At 49.1% G+C, this 19,788-nt stretch overlaps 1 protein-coding gene across 6 annotated transcripts in view; it reads right to left on the bottom strand.

The window, feature by feature from the left end:
- ddx11 (DEAD/H (Asp-Glu-Ala-Asp/His) box helicase 11) overlaps positions 1-19,788 on the bottom strand; it is a 155,283-nt gene that overhangs the window by 21,308 nt on the left and 114,187 nt on the right. For all 6 annotated transcript variants that reach the window (XM_038780636.1, XM_038780633.1, XM_038780635.1 and 3 more), the window contains exon 24: positions 2,891-2,975. In XM_038780636.1, the coding sequence (XP_038636564.1) occupies positions 2,891-2,975 (85 nt within the window). Of the gene's footprint in view, positions 1-2,890; positions 2,976-19,788 lie in introns of those variants that run through there.

Here is a 19,788-nt window from a genome sequence, read left to right as displayed (position 1 = left end):
GGGAAGAGAGAGGGGGAGGGGGAAGAGAGAGGGGGAGGGGGGACGGGGGAGAGAGAGGGGGAGGGGGGAGGGGGAGGAGAGAGGGGGAGGGGGAGAGAGAGGGGGAGGGGGAGAGAGAGGGGAGGGGAGAGAGGGGGGAGGGAGAGAGAGAGGGGGATAGAGAGAGAGGGGGACACAGAGAGAGGGGGGATAAAGAGAGAGGGGGGATAAAGAGAGAGGGGGGATAAAGAGAGAGGGGGGATAAAGAGAGAGGGGGGATAGAGAGAGGGGGGGGATAGAGAGGGGGGATAGAGAGAGAGGGGGGATAGAGAGAGAGGGGGGATAGAGAGAGGGGGGGGACAGAGAGAGAGAGGGATAGAGAGAGAGAGGGATAGAGAGAGAGGGGGATAGAGAGAGTATAGAGAGAGTGGGAGAGACGGGGAGAGAGAGAGAGGGGAGAGAGGGAGAGACAGGGGGTAGAGACATGGGGGAGATTGTGAGAGAGGGAAGGCGGGAGCGAGACGGTGGAAGAGAGAGGGGGGTGGATAGAGAGAGAGGGGGGATAGAGAGAGAGGGGGGATAGAGAGAGAGGGGGGGATAGAGAGAGAGGGGGGGATAGCGAGAGAGAGGGGGGATAGAGAGAGAGAGTGGAAGAGAGAGAGGGAGAGAGAGGGGAAGGAGGAGTGAGAGGGGAAGGGGGAGAGAGAGGGGAAGGGGGAGAGAGTGGGGGAAGGGGAGAGAGTGGGGGAAGGGGAGAGAGTGGGGGAAGGGGAGAGAGTGGGGGAAGGGGAGAGAGTGGGGGAAGGGGAGAGAGAGTGGGGGAAGGGAGAGATGGGGAAGGGGAGAGAGAGAGGGGGAAGGGGAGAGAGAGGGGGAAGGGGAGAGAGAGGGGAAGGGGAGAGACGGGGGAAGGGGAGAGACAGGGGGAGGGGGAGAGAGAGAGGGAGAGTGAGGGGGAGAGAGGGGGAGAGAGAGAGTGAGGGGGAGGGGAAGAGAGGGGGGAGTGGGGAAGGGAGGGGGAGAGAGGGGAGAGAGAGCAGGAGGGGGAGAGAGAAAGAGAAAGAGTGGAAGACAGACAGAGAGAGAGGGTGAGACAGAGAGAGGGTGAGACAGAGGGGGGAGACGACAGAGGGGGGAGACGAGAGAGGGGGGAGACGAGAGAGGGGGGAGACGAGAGAGGGGGGAGACGAGAGAGGGGGGAGACGAGAGAGGGGGAGACGAGAGAGGGGGAGACGAGAGAGGGGGGAGACGAGAGAGGGGGGAGACGAGAGAGGGGGGAGACAGAGAGAGAAAGGGGAGACAGACAGAGAGAGGGAACAACATAGAATATACAGTGCAGAAGGAGGCCATTCGGCCCATTGACTCTGCACCGACCCACTGAAGCCCGCACTTCCATCCTATCCCCGTAACCCAATAACCCCTCCCAACCTTTTTTTAGTCACCTAGGGCAATTTAGCATGGCCAATCCACCTAACCTGCACGTCTTTGGACTGTTGGAGGAAACCGGAGCACCCGGAGTGACCCAGTGGGGAATCGAACCTGGGACCATGACGCTGTGAAACCACAGTGCTAACCATTTGTGCTCCCGTGCTGCCGCAAAGTGAGGGAGAGAGAGGGGCGAGAGCGAGAGAAAGAGGGGGAAGGGGAGAGAGAGAGGGGAGGAGAGAGAGAAGGGAAGAGAGAGAGAGCGGGAGACAGAGAGGGGATGCACAGAGAGAGAGGGAGGGATTCAACTCCTTCAGGGGAAGGAGCTTTGAGGAAGGGAGTCAGTACCTTCAGGGGAGGTCAGGGGAGAGATGGGGGAGACAGAGAGAGAGAGAGAGACAGAGAGAGACAGAGAGAGGGGGAGACAGAGAGAGGGGGAGACAGAGAGAGGGGGAGACAGAGAGAGGGGGAGACAGAGAGAGGGGGAGACAGAGAGAGGGGGAGACAGAGAGGGGGAGACAGAGAAAGGGGGAGACAGAGAGAGGGGGAGACAGAGAGAGGGGGAGACAGAGAGAGGGGGAGACAGAGAGAGGGGGAGACAGAGAGAGGGGGAGACAGAGAGAGGGGGAGACAGAGAGAGGGGGAGACAGAGAGAGGGGGAGACAGAGAGAGGGGGAGACAGAGGGAGGGGGAGACAGAGAGAGGGGGAGACAGAGAGAGGGGGAGACAGAGAGAGGGGGAGACAGAGAGAGGGGGAGACAGAGAGAGGGGGAGACAGAGAGAGGGGGAGACAGAGAGAGGGGGAGACAGAGAGAGGGGGAGACAGAGAGAGGGGGAGACAGAGAGAGGGGGAGACAGAGAGACGGAGCGACAAATGAAAAGGGGACAGTTAGCATCTTCAAGGGTGGGAGACAGAGTCGGCACTTTCATGAGAGGGGGACAGAAGTGAGCACCTTCAGGGGAGGGGGGGGGGGGGGTAGCAGAAAGGTGTATATATATTCATGAGGCATTAACACTTCAAAACAAAGTGTATTATGTGATGGTATAAACGTGGGAGCAGAGACTAAGTAGTTCATTCCCTGTCACAAATGATCATGGGCTCCCACTTCAAACTGAAAACACAAGTTGACAAGACTAAATATATATTGTCCTGTGGACTCCTCAGCTCTTTGTCTGCTGGAACGTCATCCTGAGCGCTGTTCTTGGAAGGTTGCCATTGCCTTCCACCCTCAGGAGCAGACAAGGATCCAGGCCCCAAGTTTACCTCAGCTGGAATGGGAATGGAACCAGTGCTGTCGGCATTATTTAGAACCACGCGCTCGGCAGCAACTTGAATACCATACACAGAACAAAAAAGGGATTTCAGAGTGACACACTGGGGGATGATCCAGAATGGGCTCCCACACTGCACCTGGGAAACTATTAACAAGTACTCCCAACTCCTCGGTTAGGAAATAATTTGTGCTCAGGTTCAGCCACAACGTACCAGGATCTTATCCAGATAAGACATCTTCTCCTGCAACTCCGGCGAGTTTATATTGGGGAAGGGCATTCCAACCATTACCACACACCTGTAAAAAAAACACACCGGTCAGGTCATGAGTGAAGACTGCTTCAAAGGTGTTTACAGTTCAGAGAAAGTTCCAGGGAGCCGAGAGGCTGGCTGTTACTAAATTACAAGAATGACCTTGTATGCTGAACCCTGTGAGCTTTCCAAATTGATAGAGGACAGCAAGGCCAGAGTAAGGTCAGCAATTGGGAAAAAAGATGCACTTCACAATCAGCTCATTTGAGCACTAAATCTCATCCACAAGTGCCCCTCGTGTTCACTGGAAGAGAGAAGCATGTAAAAATTCTCATCCTCATTTTCAAATCCCTCCTTGGTCTTGTCCCTCTAACTTTGTACCCTCCTTTGCCGTACAACCCTCCCTGATCTTGGGTGTTTTTAATCATGTCTCCTAATAACTCTATGTCACAACACCAAACTCTGCTTGATAATGCTTCTGTGAAATGCCTACATTAGAGGTGCTGTACAAATGCTAATTATTGTTGTAATGCAAATGAACAAACAGTAATGATATTTCCCAGCAATAAATGTGAGGAATTGTATTCTGGCAGTGAACTGTGCAGTCACTTGATATGAAGTTTCTGGAGTTATGCCTGGACCTGACTGACGAAGCATTAGTTAGACTGCTCTCCACCATTGAATTTTGATCATGCCACATTATATCATAGCTGCATGCACTGGGAAAAGAGCAACGCGTGTTTTTCCAAGCGTAAAGGGGATTTGCGAGGCGTCAGTTAGTCTGAAGCAAAGACACACAATAAGTGATCTTGGTACGGTGAAGAAATGCTAAATGACCAAGTGAACCCAGAATTTAACTTGATGGCAAGTGGGATCAAGGTTTTTTTTAATTTAAATCGGTAAAAGTGAATTTATAGCAGATTTGCTCAGTGAGAAACTTAATAAATAATCTGCAAGGCAGACAGGTGGGTGCTAAGGGCAGGGAACATGAAAGGAGGCTATTCAGCCCTCGTGTTTGTTCCACCATTCAAAGTAGACGATGGCTATCTGTCCTAAATCCACCTTACCTGCCTTTACTTCACATTATTTAATACCTGTGTCTAACACAGATCCAACATTCCCAGTTTGAAATTTACAACTGACCCCTGGCATTTTGGCAGAATTCCAGGTTTCCACTATCCTTTGTTTCCTGACACTCTCTGTAATGGTCCACATCTAATTTAAGGTTATACGCCCATGTTCTGAAACTGTGGACCAAATGGTTTCTCCTCTGTCTCGCCAATCAACTTCTCTAATCCTTTTTAATACCTTAATTACATCACCCCTTAATCTTACATATTCAAGAGAACACATATCTCGCCTCTACAACATCTCATAATTTAACCCTTTCCGTTCTGGTGAATTTGCATTGCAATCCCTCCAAGGCTAATTCCTATGGTGCACAGAGCTGAATGCAGTGCCCCGAAATGGGAGACTAACCAGAGCTTTATGTAACTAACATAACTTTTACTCTTTCCAATTCCCGTCATCTTAGACAAAGGTTAGCATTCCATTAGGCTTTTTTATTAATTCTGTAACTGTCCACTGAATTACTGTGATTCTGGTACTTTGCTCCTCCACAATCTTTGACTTCTCGCCAGTTAGAAAATATTCTAATCTAATTTTCTTAGCTCCAAAGTGGTAGACTTTGCACTTCCACACAAGTAAACTCTCATCTGTCACAGCTTTACCCTTCACTTAATAGCTGTTCATGTCTCGTTCCAACGTTCCAAGAAATCACCTAGTTTTCTTGATCATAATCACTATGCAGTTGCCCCTGGTGCATTGAATTTCTGTCAGCATTGTATGAGGACAGGGTCAGGCACGTATTGGTGTAATTGATGGCCACTTATTTGTGAAAAGTCACTGTCCAGGGCCACACATGAGAGATGCTGGAGGCGTTTCACCTTAGAAAATCATTAATCCTTAGGGAAAGGGCATTTTGTATACGTTCAATGAATGGCCTATTTTCACTGAGGGCTCTCTACCTTGGGCATCACTAACTTACATTGTTTCTTGTTACAAAAGGTACAGACCAGGATTCCCATGAAGCAGAGGAGTAGCCGCAGTTTCTTGCTGGGTATTTTCTCCATTGAGGTTTTGGCCATCTCGCCTGAAGCTTCCAACCCCACAGCAACAACTTCAGCCGGTCCCATCAACCCCCGTGCCTGTCAGGACCCTGATACTGCACCCTCCCCTCCATCCCCAGGCTCAAACTGGAGCATGAGAACATTCACGTTTTCAAAATCAAAGATTCAGGTCACCAGTGAGCTACACTAATGTTCCTTTCACTATATCAGTCTAGGTTTTACAATGTTCCGATTTTCACAATGCAGCTCAACGTTCCTGCTTGCAGAAAACATTCTGTCCAATACAAACCACCAGCTGCAGCATTTTCATCAATATGCGGGGGAACTTGTGCATAGGGTTTGCGTCACATGATCAGTGTTTAGGGCGGCACGTAGCATTGTGATTAGCACAGTTGCTTCACAGCGCTAGGGTCCATGGTTCGATTCCTGGCTTGGTCACTGTCTGTGCGAAGTCTGTACGTTCTCCCCGTGTCAGCATGGGTTTCCTCCGAGTGCTCCGGTTTCCTCTCACAGTCCAAACAAATGCAGGTTAGGTGGATTGGCCATGATAAATTGCCCCTTAACGTTCAAAAAGATTTGGTGGGGTTACGAGGATCGTGTGGAAGTGTGGGCTTAAGTAGGATGCTCTTTCCAAGGGCCGGTGAATCGATGGGCCGAATGGCCTCCATCTGCACTGAAAATTCAATAATTCTATGTTGCTTTTCAGAACTTTACAATTATATAGAAAAGGCTCATTCAAAGGAAACATGCTGTGAAAATGTTATTTTATTCTAATGTGTTGCAAGGGAAGCATGTTTAAAAAAAACTGCCAATCAGGGAATAAGCTGTCAGGCAAACTCGGACATGTGATCGAGTGAAAAATCAAGTGGGTCCATTGAATTTGATATTCGGTCCCAAATTCTGGCCCAATTGCAGGAACCAGGGGCGGCGTCAATCCCGCCCCCGCCGCGGCCCGAATTCTCCGCCACCCGGGAATCGGCGGGGGCAGGAATCGCGCCGCACTGGTCGGCGGGCCCCCCGCGGTGATTCTCTGGCCAGCGATGGGCCGATGTCCCGCTGCTGACATGCCAATTCCGCGGGCGGGAATCAAAGCACTCTGGTGCCGGCGGGATTGGCGGCGCGTGCGGGCGCCGGGGTCCTGGTTGGGGGAGGGGAGGGGGGCAGGGCGATCAGGCCCCGGGGGGTGCCCCCACGGTGGCCTGGCCCACGATCGGGCCTGTGCCGTGGGGGCACTCTTTTCTTCCGCCCTGCCATGGCCATCACCACGGTGGGGGCGTAAGAGACCCCCGTCCCCTGCGCAGCCGCTGATGCACCGGCGCATGCGCGGACTCCTGCCGGCCGGTGAAGGCCTTTCTGCTCCGGCTGGCGGATCAGGAGCCACTCCGGCGCGGGCCTAGCCCCTAAACGCCACTCCGTCCTGCCGGGAGCCCCCGCCCCGCCGGATAGGGGAGAATCCCGGCCAAGCAAATGAAAGATCTTTCCACCTGGCTTTCAATCAAAGATTCCTTTGTGCTTACACCAAAAATGCTAACCCCTAGGGATTGTTGCTATGCTAACTTGGGGGAGCGGGAGCTGTTGGTAACAGAATGGATTTTGAATACAGCATTCACGTGGCAGCTACAGCTGGAGCTGGGTGATTGCTGAGAGAAACCGTTGGAGTTTGTTGGGCAGCTTGATGCAAGAGCGCATGCGTGGGAGGGCTGGTGGCTGCAGCACACTTGTACCCTTCAGTGGGGTTACCTCTGAGCTTCATACGTAGTCAATATCTTGTTAAATTCTTGTTATTATCGGGGAGCGGCTTCACCCGATGAAATACAGAATTGTTGCCGGCTGTGGGTTCTGCAACCCTTTTGACACCCGACTGCGAGCCACACCTTCAAAAACCCCGGCCTAGATGAGGCGCGCATAGAATGTTTTTGGAATAGTTTCTTAGAACCCAACGTTCCAAAGCCAACTTGAAACAGGCTATACCTGGTGTCGTGCAGCAAGATAGGGTGAATTGATGACCTCATAGTGAAGGCACCCCAAGGTAGCGACAATCATAATACTATTGAATTTGATGTTTAGCTTGAAGGGAGAGAAGAGTGGGTCCAAGACCAGTATTTCTAACTTAAGTAATGGCAACTAAGAGGATATGAAAGCAGAGCTAACAAATTTGGTTGAGATAGAGATGTAGTGGCAGACATTTAAAGGGAAATTTCAGATTACACAGGGTAAATATATTTTCAACAAGAAATAAAAATTCCAAAGGGAGCAATCCACCACCTGAGGTTAACTAAAAAAGTTAAGGTTGTGTCAAACTTAAAGAAAAAGCATTTAATATTGCAAAGGTGGGTGGCAAGTCAGAAGATTGGACAGAATGTAAAAAACAGCAAAGAATAACTAAACATTGATAGCGAGGGAAAACTCAGGGTACAAGGGAAAGTTTGGTGAGATATTTTTAAAAAAGAAAATAATTAACCAAATGAGCATTGGTCCTACAGAAAGTGGAATACAAGGAGATGGTAGATTAATTGAACAGGTATTTTGTATTGGTATTTATTACAGTACATACGTCATATTCCTGAAGTAGCTGTAAATCAGGAAATGACGAATTCATAGAATTTACAGTGCAGAAGGCCATTCGGCCCATCGAGTCTGCACCGACCCGTACAAAGAACACCCTACTTAAGCCCACGTCTCTCCCCTATCCCCGTAGCCCCCACTTAACCGTTTTGGACACTCAGGGCAATTTATCATGGCCAATCCAGCTAATCTGCACATCTATGGACTGTGGGAGGAAACCCACGCACACACGGGGAGGATGTGCAGACTCCGCACAGACAGTGACCCAAGTCAGGATTCAAACCTCGGAACCTGAAGCTGTGAAGCAACTGTGCTAACCACTATGCTACCATGCTGCCCAAGGGCAGGAGGAACTCAAGAAAATTACAATCGCCAGAGAAGCGGCACTTTGAGCTGCGGGCTGACAAGTCTCGGATTCTGATGGGTTTCATCTTAGGATCTTAAAGAAGTGGCGAGTGAGATAGTTGATGCATTGGTTTGAATTTTCCAAAATTCCCTAGATTCAGGGAAGATTCTATTAGATTGGAAAACAGCAAATGTAACTCCTCGATTCAAAAGGGGAGACAGAAAACAGAACTCTACAGGGCAGTTAGCTTAACATTTGCCACAGAGAAAATATCAGAAGTAATTATTAAGGACGTTATAGCAGGGCACTGTGCGCTCAGTCCAACTCCAGGGGCTGTTCAAAGACTGCCTCTCCCAGTAACTTCTCGCACATCCTGGTCACATACGATCCCGCATCCATTCCCTCACTGGCCTCCGGCAGCCCCACAATCCTCAGGTTCTGTCTCCGGGACTGGTTCTCCAAATCCTCCACCTTCTCCTGTAGCCGCATCTCCGATTATCCCGCAATATCCCCATCTCGGTCGCCATCAATGTAAGCTGCTCCTCGTGCTCCCCCACTGTCTCCTCTACCTTCTGATCGCCCGGCTCGGAGACTCCAACCTCATCTCCATGCGATCGACCCCGTCTTAATCGGATCCACCGTCCTCGCCAGGTCCTCCAGCGTCTCCTTTCTCTGCTGGGTGAACTTCTCGTTCAAGAAGTCCACCAGCTGCTCCATAGACCATTGAGACGTTAGGGCCAGTCTGAGAATATGATGTTATTGGTATTACGGAGACTTGGTTGAGGGAAGGGCAGGACTGGCAACTGAATATCCCAGGGTATAGATGCTTCAGGAGGGATAGAGAGGGAGGTAGAAGGGGTGGAGGAGTTGCATTACTCGTCAGAGATGATATCACAGCTGTGATTAAGGAGGGCACGATAGAGGATTCGAGCACTGAGGCAATATGGGTGGAGCTAAGAAATAGGAAGGGTGCAGTAACATTGTTGGGACTTTACTACAGGCCTCCCAAAAGTCAGCATGAAGTAGAGGTACAAATATGCAGACAGATTATAGAAAAATGTAGGAGCAATAGGGTGGTTGTGATGGGAGATTTTAACTTCCCCAGCATTGAATGGGATTTGTGTAGTGTTGGAGGCGTAGATGGAGCAGAGTTTGTAAGGAGCATCCAGGAAAGTTTTTTAGAGCAGTATGTAAATAGTCCAACTCGGGTAGGGGCCATACTGGACCTGGTATTGGGGAATGATCCCGGCCAGGTGGCTGATGTTTCAGTCGGTGATTACTTTGGGAATAGCGATCACAATTCCGTAAGTTTTAGAATACTCATGGACAAGGACAAGAGTGGGGAAAGGAAGAGTATAACAAAATTCCGCAGGAGCTAGGGAATGTAGATTGGGAGCAGCTGTTTAAGGGTAAATCCACATTTGAAATGTGGGAGTCTGTTAAGGAAAGGTTGATTAGAGTGCAGGTCAGACATGTTCCTGTGAAAATGAGAGATAGAAATGGCAAGATTAGGGAACCATGGGTGACGGGTGAAATTGTGAGACTAGCTAAAATAAAAAGGAAGCATATGTAAGATCGAGGCGACTCAAAACTGATGAAGCTTTGGAGGAATATCGGGAAAGTCGGACGAATCTCAAACACGCAATAAAAAGGGCTAAAAGGGGTCATGAAATATCTTTGGCTAACAGGGTTAAGGAAAATCCAAAAGCCTTTTATTCGTATGTAAGGAGCAAGATGGTAACTAGGGAAACGATTGGCCCACTCAAAGACAAGAGAGGGAATGTATGTGTGGACTCAGAGGAAATGGGTGAGATTCTTAATGAGTACATTGCATCGGTATTCACAAAGGAGAGGGACAAGACGGTTGTTGAGGCTAGGGATGGATTTTTAAATACTCTCGGTCAAGTTGTCATACGGAAGGGGGAAGTTTTGGGTATTCTCAAAGACATTAAGGTGGACAAGTCCCCAGGACCGGATGGGATCTATCCCAGGTTACTGAGGGAAGTGAGGGACGAAATAGCTGGACCCTTAACAGATATCTTTGCAGCATCCTTGAGCACGGGTGAGGTCCCGGAGGACTGGAGAATTGCTAATGTTGTCCCTTTGTTTAAGAAGGGTAGCAGGGAAAATCCAGGGAATTACAGACCTGTGAGCTTGACGTCAGTGGTAGGCAAACTGTTGGGAGAAGATACTGAGGGATAGGATCTATTCACATCTGGAAGAAAATAGACTTATTAGTGATAGGCAGCTGAAAGGTCATGTCTTACAAACCTAATAGAATTCTTAGAGGAAGTGACAAAGTTAATTGATGAGGGAAGGGCTGTAGATGTCATATACATGGACTTTAGTAAGGCGTTTGATAAGGTTTCCCATGGCAGGTTGATGGCAAAAGTGAAGTCGCATGGGGTTCAGGATGTACTAGCTAGATGGATAAAGAACTGGCTGGGCAACAGGAGACAGAGAGTAGTGGTGGAAGGGAGTGTCTCAAAATGGAGAAGGGTGACTAGTGGTGTTCCACAGGGATCCGTGCTCGGACCACTGTTGTTTGTGATCTACATAAATGACCTGGAGGAAGGTATATGTGGTCTGATTAGCAAGTTTGCAGATGATACTAAGATTGGTGGAGTTGCAGATAGCGAGGAGGACTGTCAGAGAATACAACAAAATATAGATAGATTGGAGAGTTGGGCAGAGAAATGGCAGATGGAGTTCAATCCAGGCAAATGCGAGGTGATGCATTTTAGAAGATCAAATTCAAGAGCAGACTATATGGTCAATGGAAGGGTCCTGGGGAAAATTGATGTACAGAGAGATCTGGGAGTTCAGGTCCATTGTACCCTGAAAGTGGTAACGCAGGTTGATAGAGTGGTCAAGAAGGCATACAGCATGCTTGCCTTCATCGGACGGGGTATTGAGTACAAGAGTAGGCAGGTCATGTTACAGTTGTATAGGACTTTGGTTAGGCCACATTTGGAATACTGCGTGCAGTTCTGGTCGCCATATTACCAGAAGGGTGTGGATGCTTTGGAGAGGGTGCAGAGGAGGTTCACCAGGATGTTGCCTGGTATGGAGGGTGCTAGCTATGAAGAAAGGTTGAGTAGATTAGGATTGTTTTCGTTGGAAAGATGGAGGTTGAGGGGGGACCTGATTGAGGTATACAAAATTATGAAAGGTATGGCCAGGGTGGATAGCAACAAGCTTTTTCCAAGAGTGGGGGTGTCAGTTACAAGGGGTCACGATTTCAAGCTGAGAAGGGGAAAGTTTAAGGGAGATGTGCGTGGAAAGTTTTTTTACGCAGAGGGTGGTGGGTGCCTGGAACGCTTTACCAGCGGAGGTGGTAGAGGCGGGGACGATAGCATCATTTAGGAGGCATCTAGACAGGTAAATGAACGGGCGGCAACAGAGGGAAGTAGACCTTGGAAAATAGGAGACAGGTTTAGATAAAGGATCTGGATCGGCGCAGGCTGGGAGGGCTGAAGTACCTGTTCCTGTGCTGTAATTTTCTTTGTTCCCCTCTGCCAACGTCCCTCGTGTCCCACACACAATTTCTTGCTCCACACCTGCTCCTTTCGCTTATATCCACTTCTGGTCACAAATCCATCCACTGGTGGAACACACTCTTCTTTCACCACTTCTGCATCTTTTTCCATCAACCAAAAACACTGCCACAAACAGGAGCTACCAAACACTGCCACAAACAGGAGCTACCAAATTTGCATCCACTGACACCATGGCCGCCACCGGAAGCCGTGATTAGGAAAGTTAATAGAACGTTTGCATTTACTGCAAGGGGAATGAGTACAAAACTAAAGCTTAAGCTTTAGTTTCTCAGAACAACGGTGAAACCACATCTGGATTACTCTGTACAGTGTTGGTCTCCTTATTTAAGGAAGCATGTATATGCACTGGAAGCAGTTTGAGAAGGTTTACTGTACTCATACATGGAATAGGTTATTTATCTTAGGAGGACAGGTCAGGCTTGTAAACACTGCAGTTGAAGAACAGGAGCCAACTTGATTGAAATACACAAGACCCTGAGGTGATCTTGACAGGATGGATGTGAAGAGGATGTTTCTTCTTGTGGGAGGACCTCGAAATAGGGTCACCGTTTAAAAATAAGGGGTCACTTGTTTAAGACAGAGATGTGGAAAATATGTTTTATCTCAAGCAAGGTCACAGTCTTTGGAACTCTCTCAAAAAGTGGTGGAAGCAGAGTCTTTGAATAATTTTCAGGGCAGCACGGTAGCACAGTGGTTAGCACAGCTGCTTCACAGCTCCAGGGACCGTTTCGATTCCCAGCTTGGGTCACTGTCTGTGCGGAGTCTGCACGTTCTCCTCGTGTCTGCGGGGGTTTCCTCCCATAGTCCAAAGATGTGCAGCTTAGGTGGATTGACCATGATAAATTGTCCTTAAGTGGCCAAAAAAGGTTAGGTGTAGTAGGATGGAATAGGCTTAAGTGGGGTGCTCTTTCCAAGGGCCGGTGCAGACTCGATGGGCCAAAGGGCCTCCTTCTGCACTGTAAATTCTTTGATTCTGGTAGAGGAGTAGAGATTCTTGAGAAGCAAGGGGGTGAATGACTATTTGGGGTAGGGGGTTATGCGAGTTGAGGTTGCAATCAGATCAGCCATGAACTTATGAATGGCAGAGAAGTTCAAGGGGCTGAGTGGTCTACTCCCGCCCCTAATGCGTATGTTAGTACACACTGTTCCACTGTGCATCCGTGTGGAAGCAGTGAATGTTGAAGATTGGGGGTGGGGTGCATTTCAAGCGGACTGCTTTGTCCTGGCTGAGATTGAGTTTCTTAACTGTTGTTGGAGCTGCCAGGCATGTGGAAAGTATTCCACCACGCTCTTGACTTGTGCCTTGTGGGCAGATTTTGGAGAGTCAGGACGAGAGCTCCTCTCCTCAGAATTGCCAGCCTCTGATCTGCACTTGTAGGCACCATATTTATGTGGCTGGTCCAGTTCACTTTCTGGTTAATGATAGCTGGGGATTCAGCAATGGGAGTGCCAAGTGATGATGGTTCGATTCTTTCTTGTTAGAGATGGTCATTGCCTGGCACTTGTGCAGCACAAATGTTAATTGCCACTTACCAGTCCAAACTTGAATATTGTCCACATCTTGCTGCATATGTACATAGACTGCTTCAGTATCGGTGGAGTTGTAAATGATAATAATAATAATATAATAACCTTTTATTGTCACAAGTATGAAGTTACTGTGAAAAGCCCCAGTCGTCACATTCCGGCACCTGTTCGGGTAAGCTGGTATGGGAATTGAACCCGCGCTGCTGGCCTTGTTCTGCATCTCAAACCAGCTGTCTAGCCCACTGAGCTAAATCAGCCCTTGGTGCCCAACATTGTTCAAACATCATAGATCATCCCCATTTCTGACCTTTTAATGGAGGAAAGGTCATTGATGAAGTACCCGAAGATGATGGACACTTCCCTGGGGAACTCCTGCAATGATGTCCTGAGTCCGCAACAACGACAACCATCCTGTTTCGAAGCAGATACGCCTCCAACCAGTGGAGTGTTTCCCTGGGATATAACCAGGGATGATGATTGTGGTGCTGGGGAAATTATCTGCAAGGTATCATTTCATGTGCCGGACTGTCACGCAGTTATGATTAGTCTGTGGGGCAGCTCTCTCAATTTTGGCATAAGTTCCCAGATGTTAGTACGAAGGACTTTGCATTGCGACAGGGCCGGGCTTGCCATTGTCGTTTCCAATGCCCATGGTCATTCTTGTTTCATTCCATTGTTTTTCGACTTTGTAGTGGCTCAGGAACAGATAAACCTCTTTGAATGTATTATTATATTATCCTGATATAATATTAGAACGGAGCAGCTTTCCCGCCTGTAGTAATCCACGGGAGGCAGGAGTTCCGTCACCACATCAATATTTATTTACAATAACGATATTACAGGAGCAGCTACAAACAGTGGTGCTAGCAGTCCAGTCAACTTAAGACTGCTCACAAAGCCAACACAGGTGATTATATGGGCCCCCTCAATGAGCTATCATTGAGGGAGCTCAAACTCCAATTGGCCAACCAATAAAGCCAATTGGAGTTCATTACACCCCTCCCCCCCAAGGTCCGAGGAATTCCTGCCAGCTGGCATTCATCTGAGCTTCTTCCTGCTCCTCATGTGTCTGTCACCTCTGTGTCGTCCACCGGGTCGTTCTCCGAAGTGGGCGGGGTGTACCTTATAGATGCCCGTCTTTTCCTTGACGACCTCCTTGGAAGTTGTTCTTCCTCCTCGGGGAGAGGTGTCGCGGTGGCCTCGTCGAGTGTGTCCATCTCCGACTCTGATGACGGGGTCTGGAGAAAATGCTCGGGGCTGGGGTGTGGGTATCCTTTCTGTCTGGGCTATCCCAGCTTGAGGCGGTCCTGCTTCGCCTACCTCCAGGTGTGGTTCCGCTGCCCTTATTTGGTCTAGGTGTTTCTTCAGCACCTTACCTCCTATTGAAACCTCATAGGATATTGGCCCTGTTTGGGACTCTACCGTGCCTTTGACCCACGTTGGTCCATTCCCATAATTCTTGACCCAAACCGGTGCCCCCACCTGGAAATGTCTTTGCTGCCGACTATTATCATGCCCCCTGCGTTGGGCCTCCTGTTGTTTCTCCACTTTCCCCGTTAAATTTGGGAAAAGGAGACTCAGCCTCGTTCGCAGCCGCCTTCCCATTAAGAGTTCAGCTGGCGGTATGCCCGTTATGGAATGCGGTGTGGTCCTGTAATCAAACAGCCAGCGGGCGAGCTTTGTGTCTATTGACGCTGCCGGCTGCTTCTTGAGTCCCGCTTTAAGTGTCTGGACCGCTCTCTCTGCCAGGCCGTTGGATGGTAAGGGGCCGTTTTGATGTGATGGACTCCGTTTTCCTTCAGGAATTTTTCAAATTCCCCACTTGTGAATGCCGTTCCGTTGTCAGACACCAATACCTCCGGAAGTCCATGTGTTGCAAACGAGGCCCTGAGCTTTTCAATTGTCGAAGCTGTGCTTGCCGTGTTTACCCGGTGGACGTCCAACCATTTGGAGTGGGCGTCCACTATCACCAAAAACATCGAGCCCATGAAAGGGCCGGCGTGGTCAATATGTAGGCGGGTCCACGGTCTGCCTGGCCATTCCCACGGGTGCAATGGCGCCGCTGGTGGCACTCTTTGCCCCTGTTGGCACTCCTGGCACCGACGCACCAAGGCTGCTATGTCTGTGTCCAAACCTGGCCACCAAACGTAGCTTTGAGCTAGCAACTTAATTTTAGACACCCCTGGGTGTCCGTGATGTAACTCAGTTAAGATTGCCTGACGGCCCCGAGCTGGGACGATTACCCGGGCTCCCCATAATAGGATACCGTCTTCTACGGTTATTTGGTCCCTTCTGCTCCAGTATGGGTGCATCTGGGGCTCCACTGGTCTTTCCAGTTCCCCTGTTAGCAGTAAATGCTTCATCTTGGCTAAAACTGGGTCTTTTTGCGTCCACAATATGTTGTGCATAGGGTGTCCAAAAAATTTAGAGTCATTACTGTCTCCTCTAGTTTTGGTATTTGCGGCGGAGTGTCCGGGAGGGGAAGTCTGCTCAAAGCATCTGCATTTGCTACTCGCGTTCCCGGTCTGTGCTCCAGAACGTATCTATATGCCGCCAGTAGCAACGCCAGCGTTGGATTCTAGCTGATGCAATCGGGGGTATTGACTTGTCTTCTTTTAATAACCCTAATAACGGCTTATGGTCCGTCACTATGGTGAATTTCCGCCCGTACAGATACTGGTGAATTTTTTTTGCTGCGAATATCAGCGCCAGTCCTTCCTTCTCGATTTGGGCGTACTTCCTCTCAGCCATCGCCAAGGTCCTCGAAGCATAGGCTATTGGCCGTTCTTCCCCATTCCTTCCTCTATGGGCTAAAATGGCTCCTACCCCGTAGGGGGATGCATCACAGGTGACCACCAACTCCTTCCTTGGGTCATAATGCTCTAGGACATTTTCGGATGACAGCTGTTCCTTAATGTCCCTAAATGCTATCCTGAAAAATCTATCCTGGTCCACTCATGTCGACGCTATCACCAAGAAAGCACAACAGCGCCTTTACTTCCTCAGGAAACTAAGGAAATTTGGCATGTCCACATTAACCCTTACCAACTTTTACAGATGCACTATAGAGAGCATCCTCTCGGGCTGCATCACAGCCTGGTATGGCAACTGCTCGGCCCAGGACCGCAAGGAACTTCAGAGAGTCGTGAATACCGCCCAGTCCATCACACGAACCTGCCTCCCATCCATTGATTCCATCTACACCTCCCGCTGCCGGGGGAAAGCAGGCAGCATAATCAAGGATCCCTCCCACCCGGCTTACTCACTTTTCCAACTTCTTCCATCGGGCAGGAGATTCAGAAGTCTGAGAACACGGACGAACAGACTCAAAAACAGCTTCTTCCCCACTGTCACCAGACTCCTAAAAGACCCTTTTATGGACTGTCCTCATTAACACTACACCCTATCTGCTTCATCCGATGCCAATGCTTATGTAGTTACATTGTATATCTTGTGTTGCCCTATTACGTATTCTCATGTATTTTCTTGAATTCTGTTCAATTCCCTTTTCTTCCCATGTACTGAATGATCTGTTGAGCTGCTTGCAGAAAAATACTTTTCACTGTACCTCGGTACACGTGACAATAAACAAATCCAATCCAATCCAATCCAAGGTTTTGGCGGGTGGACCATTTCCATTCTTGCCCCTTTTCTAGTAGCTGGTGGAGGGGTTCTAGGATGGATGCCCTATTTTCAATAAATTTTCCATAATAGGTTACCAACCCTAGAAATGATCGTAACTCCTGGACCGTGGTGGGAGCTGGGGCTTCTTTTATTGCCCTTACTCTGTCTTCTAATGGATGTAAGCCTGACTCGTCTACTTTATATCCCAGGTACGTCACTTGTGGGGCCAGAAAAACACATTTTTCCCTTTTTAGCCGTACGCCTGCCTTTGCGAAACGCCTGAGCACTTCCTCCAGGTTCCTCAAGTGTTCCCTGTTTGTCCTACCAGTGATTAAGACATCGTCCATATAAAGGCACCTGCGGTAGTCCCTGCAGAATATTTTCCATCGTACGCTGGAATATAGCGCAGGCTGATGACACTCCAAAAGGTAGCCTAGTATAACGAAAAAGGCCCTTCAGGGTGTTGATCGTAGCGAACTTCTGGGAGCCCTTGTCCAGTTTTAACTGCAGGTAGGCGTAGCTAATGTCTAGTTTCGTGAACAAAAGCCCACCTGCCAATTTGGCATATAGGTCGTCTATTTTCGGGTTTGGGTATTTGTCCAGCAGTGCGTATTTGTTTACTGTCTGTTTGAAATCTCCACAGAGACGTATCGAGCCGTCTGGCTTCAAAATTGGTACCACCGGCGCTGCCCATTCCGAGAACTGTACTGGTCTGATAATGCCCTCGCGCCGTAACCTTTCTATTTTGTCATCTACTTTCTTCCTTAATGCAACCGGCCTGGCCGTACAAAATTTCGGAAGAGATTCTGGGTCCACGTGCAAAGTTGCTTTGGCGCCTATGATTTCCCCCAAACCTTCCTGGAAGACCTCCGGGTAGTTTTGGAGTACTCCACTCAACTGCCCGCTTCCACTCTGGAAAATTTTCATCCAGTCTAATTTCAGGTCTTTCAGCCAGTTCCGTCCAATTAAGCTCGGTCCGGAGCCCTCTATTATAGTCAACGGTAATCTGAGCAATTGTTTCTCATATTCCACAGGTACATGAGTCGTGCCTAGAACTTCCTGGGGTTCCCCCGTGTAGGTTTTAAGTTTCGTCGATGTTTTTGCTAGGGTTAGTGGCTGGTGTCCATCTTTGATCTTTCTAAATGCTGCCACTCCCATTACTGATACGGCCGCACCCGTGTCTATTTCCATTATTGTCGGCCGCCCATTCACCCGTGGGGTAATCCTAATGGGTTCTGCTTTCTTCGTTGTAATATTATATAATTGTTCCCCTTTGGAGGAGGATGGGGCATCTAGGTTGCGTACTTCCCTGCGTCCCCACCTGCTTTTCCTCTTTTGCCACCTCCTTCTAGGATTTCTGGTCGTTGTTACCCCACTCTGTCTGGTGCCAGAAACGGTCCTTCTAAGTTAGGAGAGCCTCAGCCGGTACTTCCCTCTGTCTCCAGTTAGTCCTGGCAGACTTGGGGGCAGTTCTGGGGTTTTCCTTTTTCCCTCTATATCTCAGGCTTTTCCTGAGAGCGGCTATCTGGTAGCAGGACCCGTTGTGGTAGTCCCTCTCACAGGTATCTACCTCCATTGGCGTGCCCTGTAGTTCCTGCGCCCCACTTGCTGCCTTTTCTAGGGACAGTGCGAGCTGTAACGCCTGCCTGCGGTCTAGCTCCGTTTCCGCCAACAGGCGTTTCTGTATTGTGAGGTCGTTTATACCAAACACTAACCGGTCCCGAAGCATTTCATTTAGCGTCGGGCCGAACTCACATTTTTCCGCCAGCCTTCTCAGGCGGGTCAAGAATTTCGTGACTGACTCCCTGTCTTCCCGCTTCGCTGTGTAGAATCTATACCTACGCAAAATGAGGGGTGGTTTTGGGTCGTAGTGCTCTTTCACCAATTCCATTACTTCTTGGAAAGTTTTCGTGTCCGGCGCATCGAGATAAGTCAGACTACCTATAATGGCGAAAGCGGGGGGTCCGCACGCCGACAGCAGGATAAGCCGTCTCCTTTCGTCCGTCAGTATATTATTTGCCTGGAAGAAGTAACACATTCTCTCCACATACTGGGACCAGTCCTCAATAGCCGGGTCGAATGCCTCTAACCTCCCAAAAACCGGCATTTTTAAAATGGCAAGGCTTACCCTCAGTGCGGCAGCTGGTCTCCGCAAAATTCGTAGTTTACCTCGTCGCCACTGTAGTAATCCACGGGAGGCAGGAGTTCCGTCACTACACCAATATTTATTTACAATAACGATATTACAGGAGCAGCTACAAACAGTGCTGCTAGCAGTCCAGTCAACTTAAGACTGCTCACAAAGCCAACACAGGTGATTATATGGGCCCCCTCAATGAGCTATCATTGAGGGAGCTCATACTCCAATTGGCCAACCATTAAAGCCAATTGGAGTTCATTACACCGCCCATTTCAGAGGGAGCAATTTAAGAGTCTTGCTGTGGGTCTGGAGTCACATGTGGGCTGGACCAGGAAAGGACATCAGATTTCCTTCCCTGAGGGCAGCACGGTGGCGCAGTGGTTCGCACTGCTGACTCACGACGCCAAGGTCCCAGGTTCAATCCTGGCTCAGGGTCACTGTGGAGTTTGCACATTTGCCCCGTATTTGCGTGTGTTTCGCCCCCACAACGCAAAAAAGTGTGCAGGCTAGGCGGATTGGCCACGCTAAATTGTCCCTTAACTGGAAAAAATTGGGTCCTCTTAAATTTATTTTTAAAAAGATTTGTAAGGAGCATCCAGGAAACGTTTTTAGAGCAGTATGTAAATAGTCCAACTCGGGAAGGGACCATACCGGACCTGGTATTGGGGAATGATCCCGGCCAGGTGGTTGAAGTTTCAGTCGGTGATTACTTTGGGAATAGCGATCACAATTCCGTAAGTTTTAGAATACTCATGGACAAACGAGAGTGGACCCAAATGAAGAGTGCTAAATTGGGGAAAGGCCAAGTATAACAAAATTTGGCAGGAGCTAGGGAATGTGGATTGGGAGCAGCTGTTTAAGAGTAAATCCACATTTGAAATGTGGGAGTCTTTTAAGAAAAGGTTGATTAGAGTGCAGGACAGACATGTCCATGTGAAAATGAGGGATAGAAATGGCAAGATTAGGGA

Source organism: Scyliorhinus canicula, chromosome 20 (assembly GCF_902713615.1).
Source record: "Scyliorhinus canicula chromosome 20, sScyCan1.1, whole genome shotgun sequence".
NCBI classification, from domain to species: Eukaryota; Metazoa; Chordata; class Chondrichthyes; order Carcharhiniformes; family Scyliorhinidae; genus Scyliorhinus; species Scyliorhinus canicula.
This window is presented reverse-complemented; position numbering and strand designations above follow the sequence as displayed.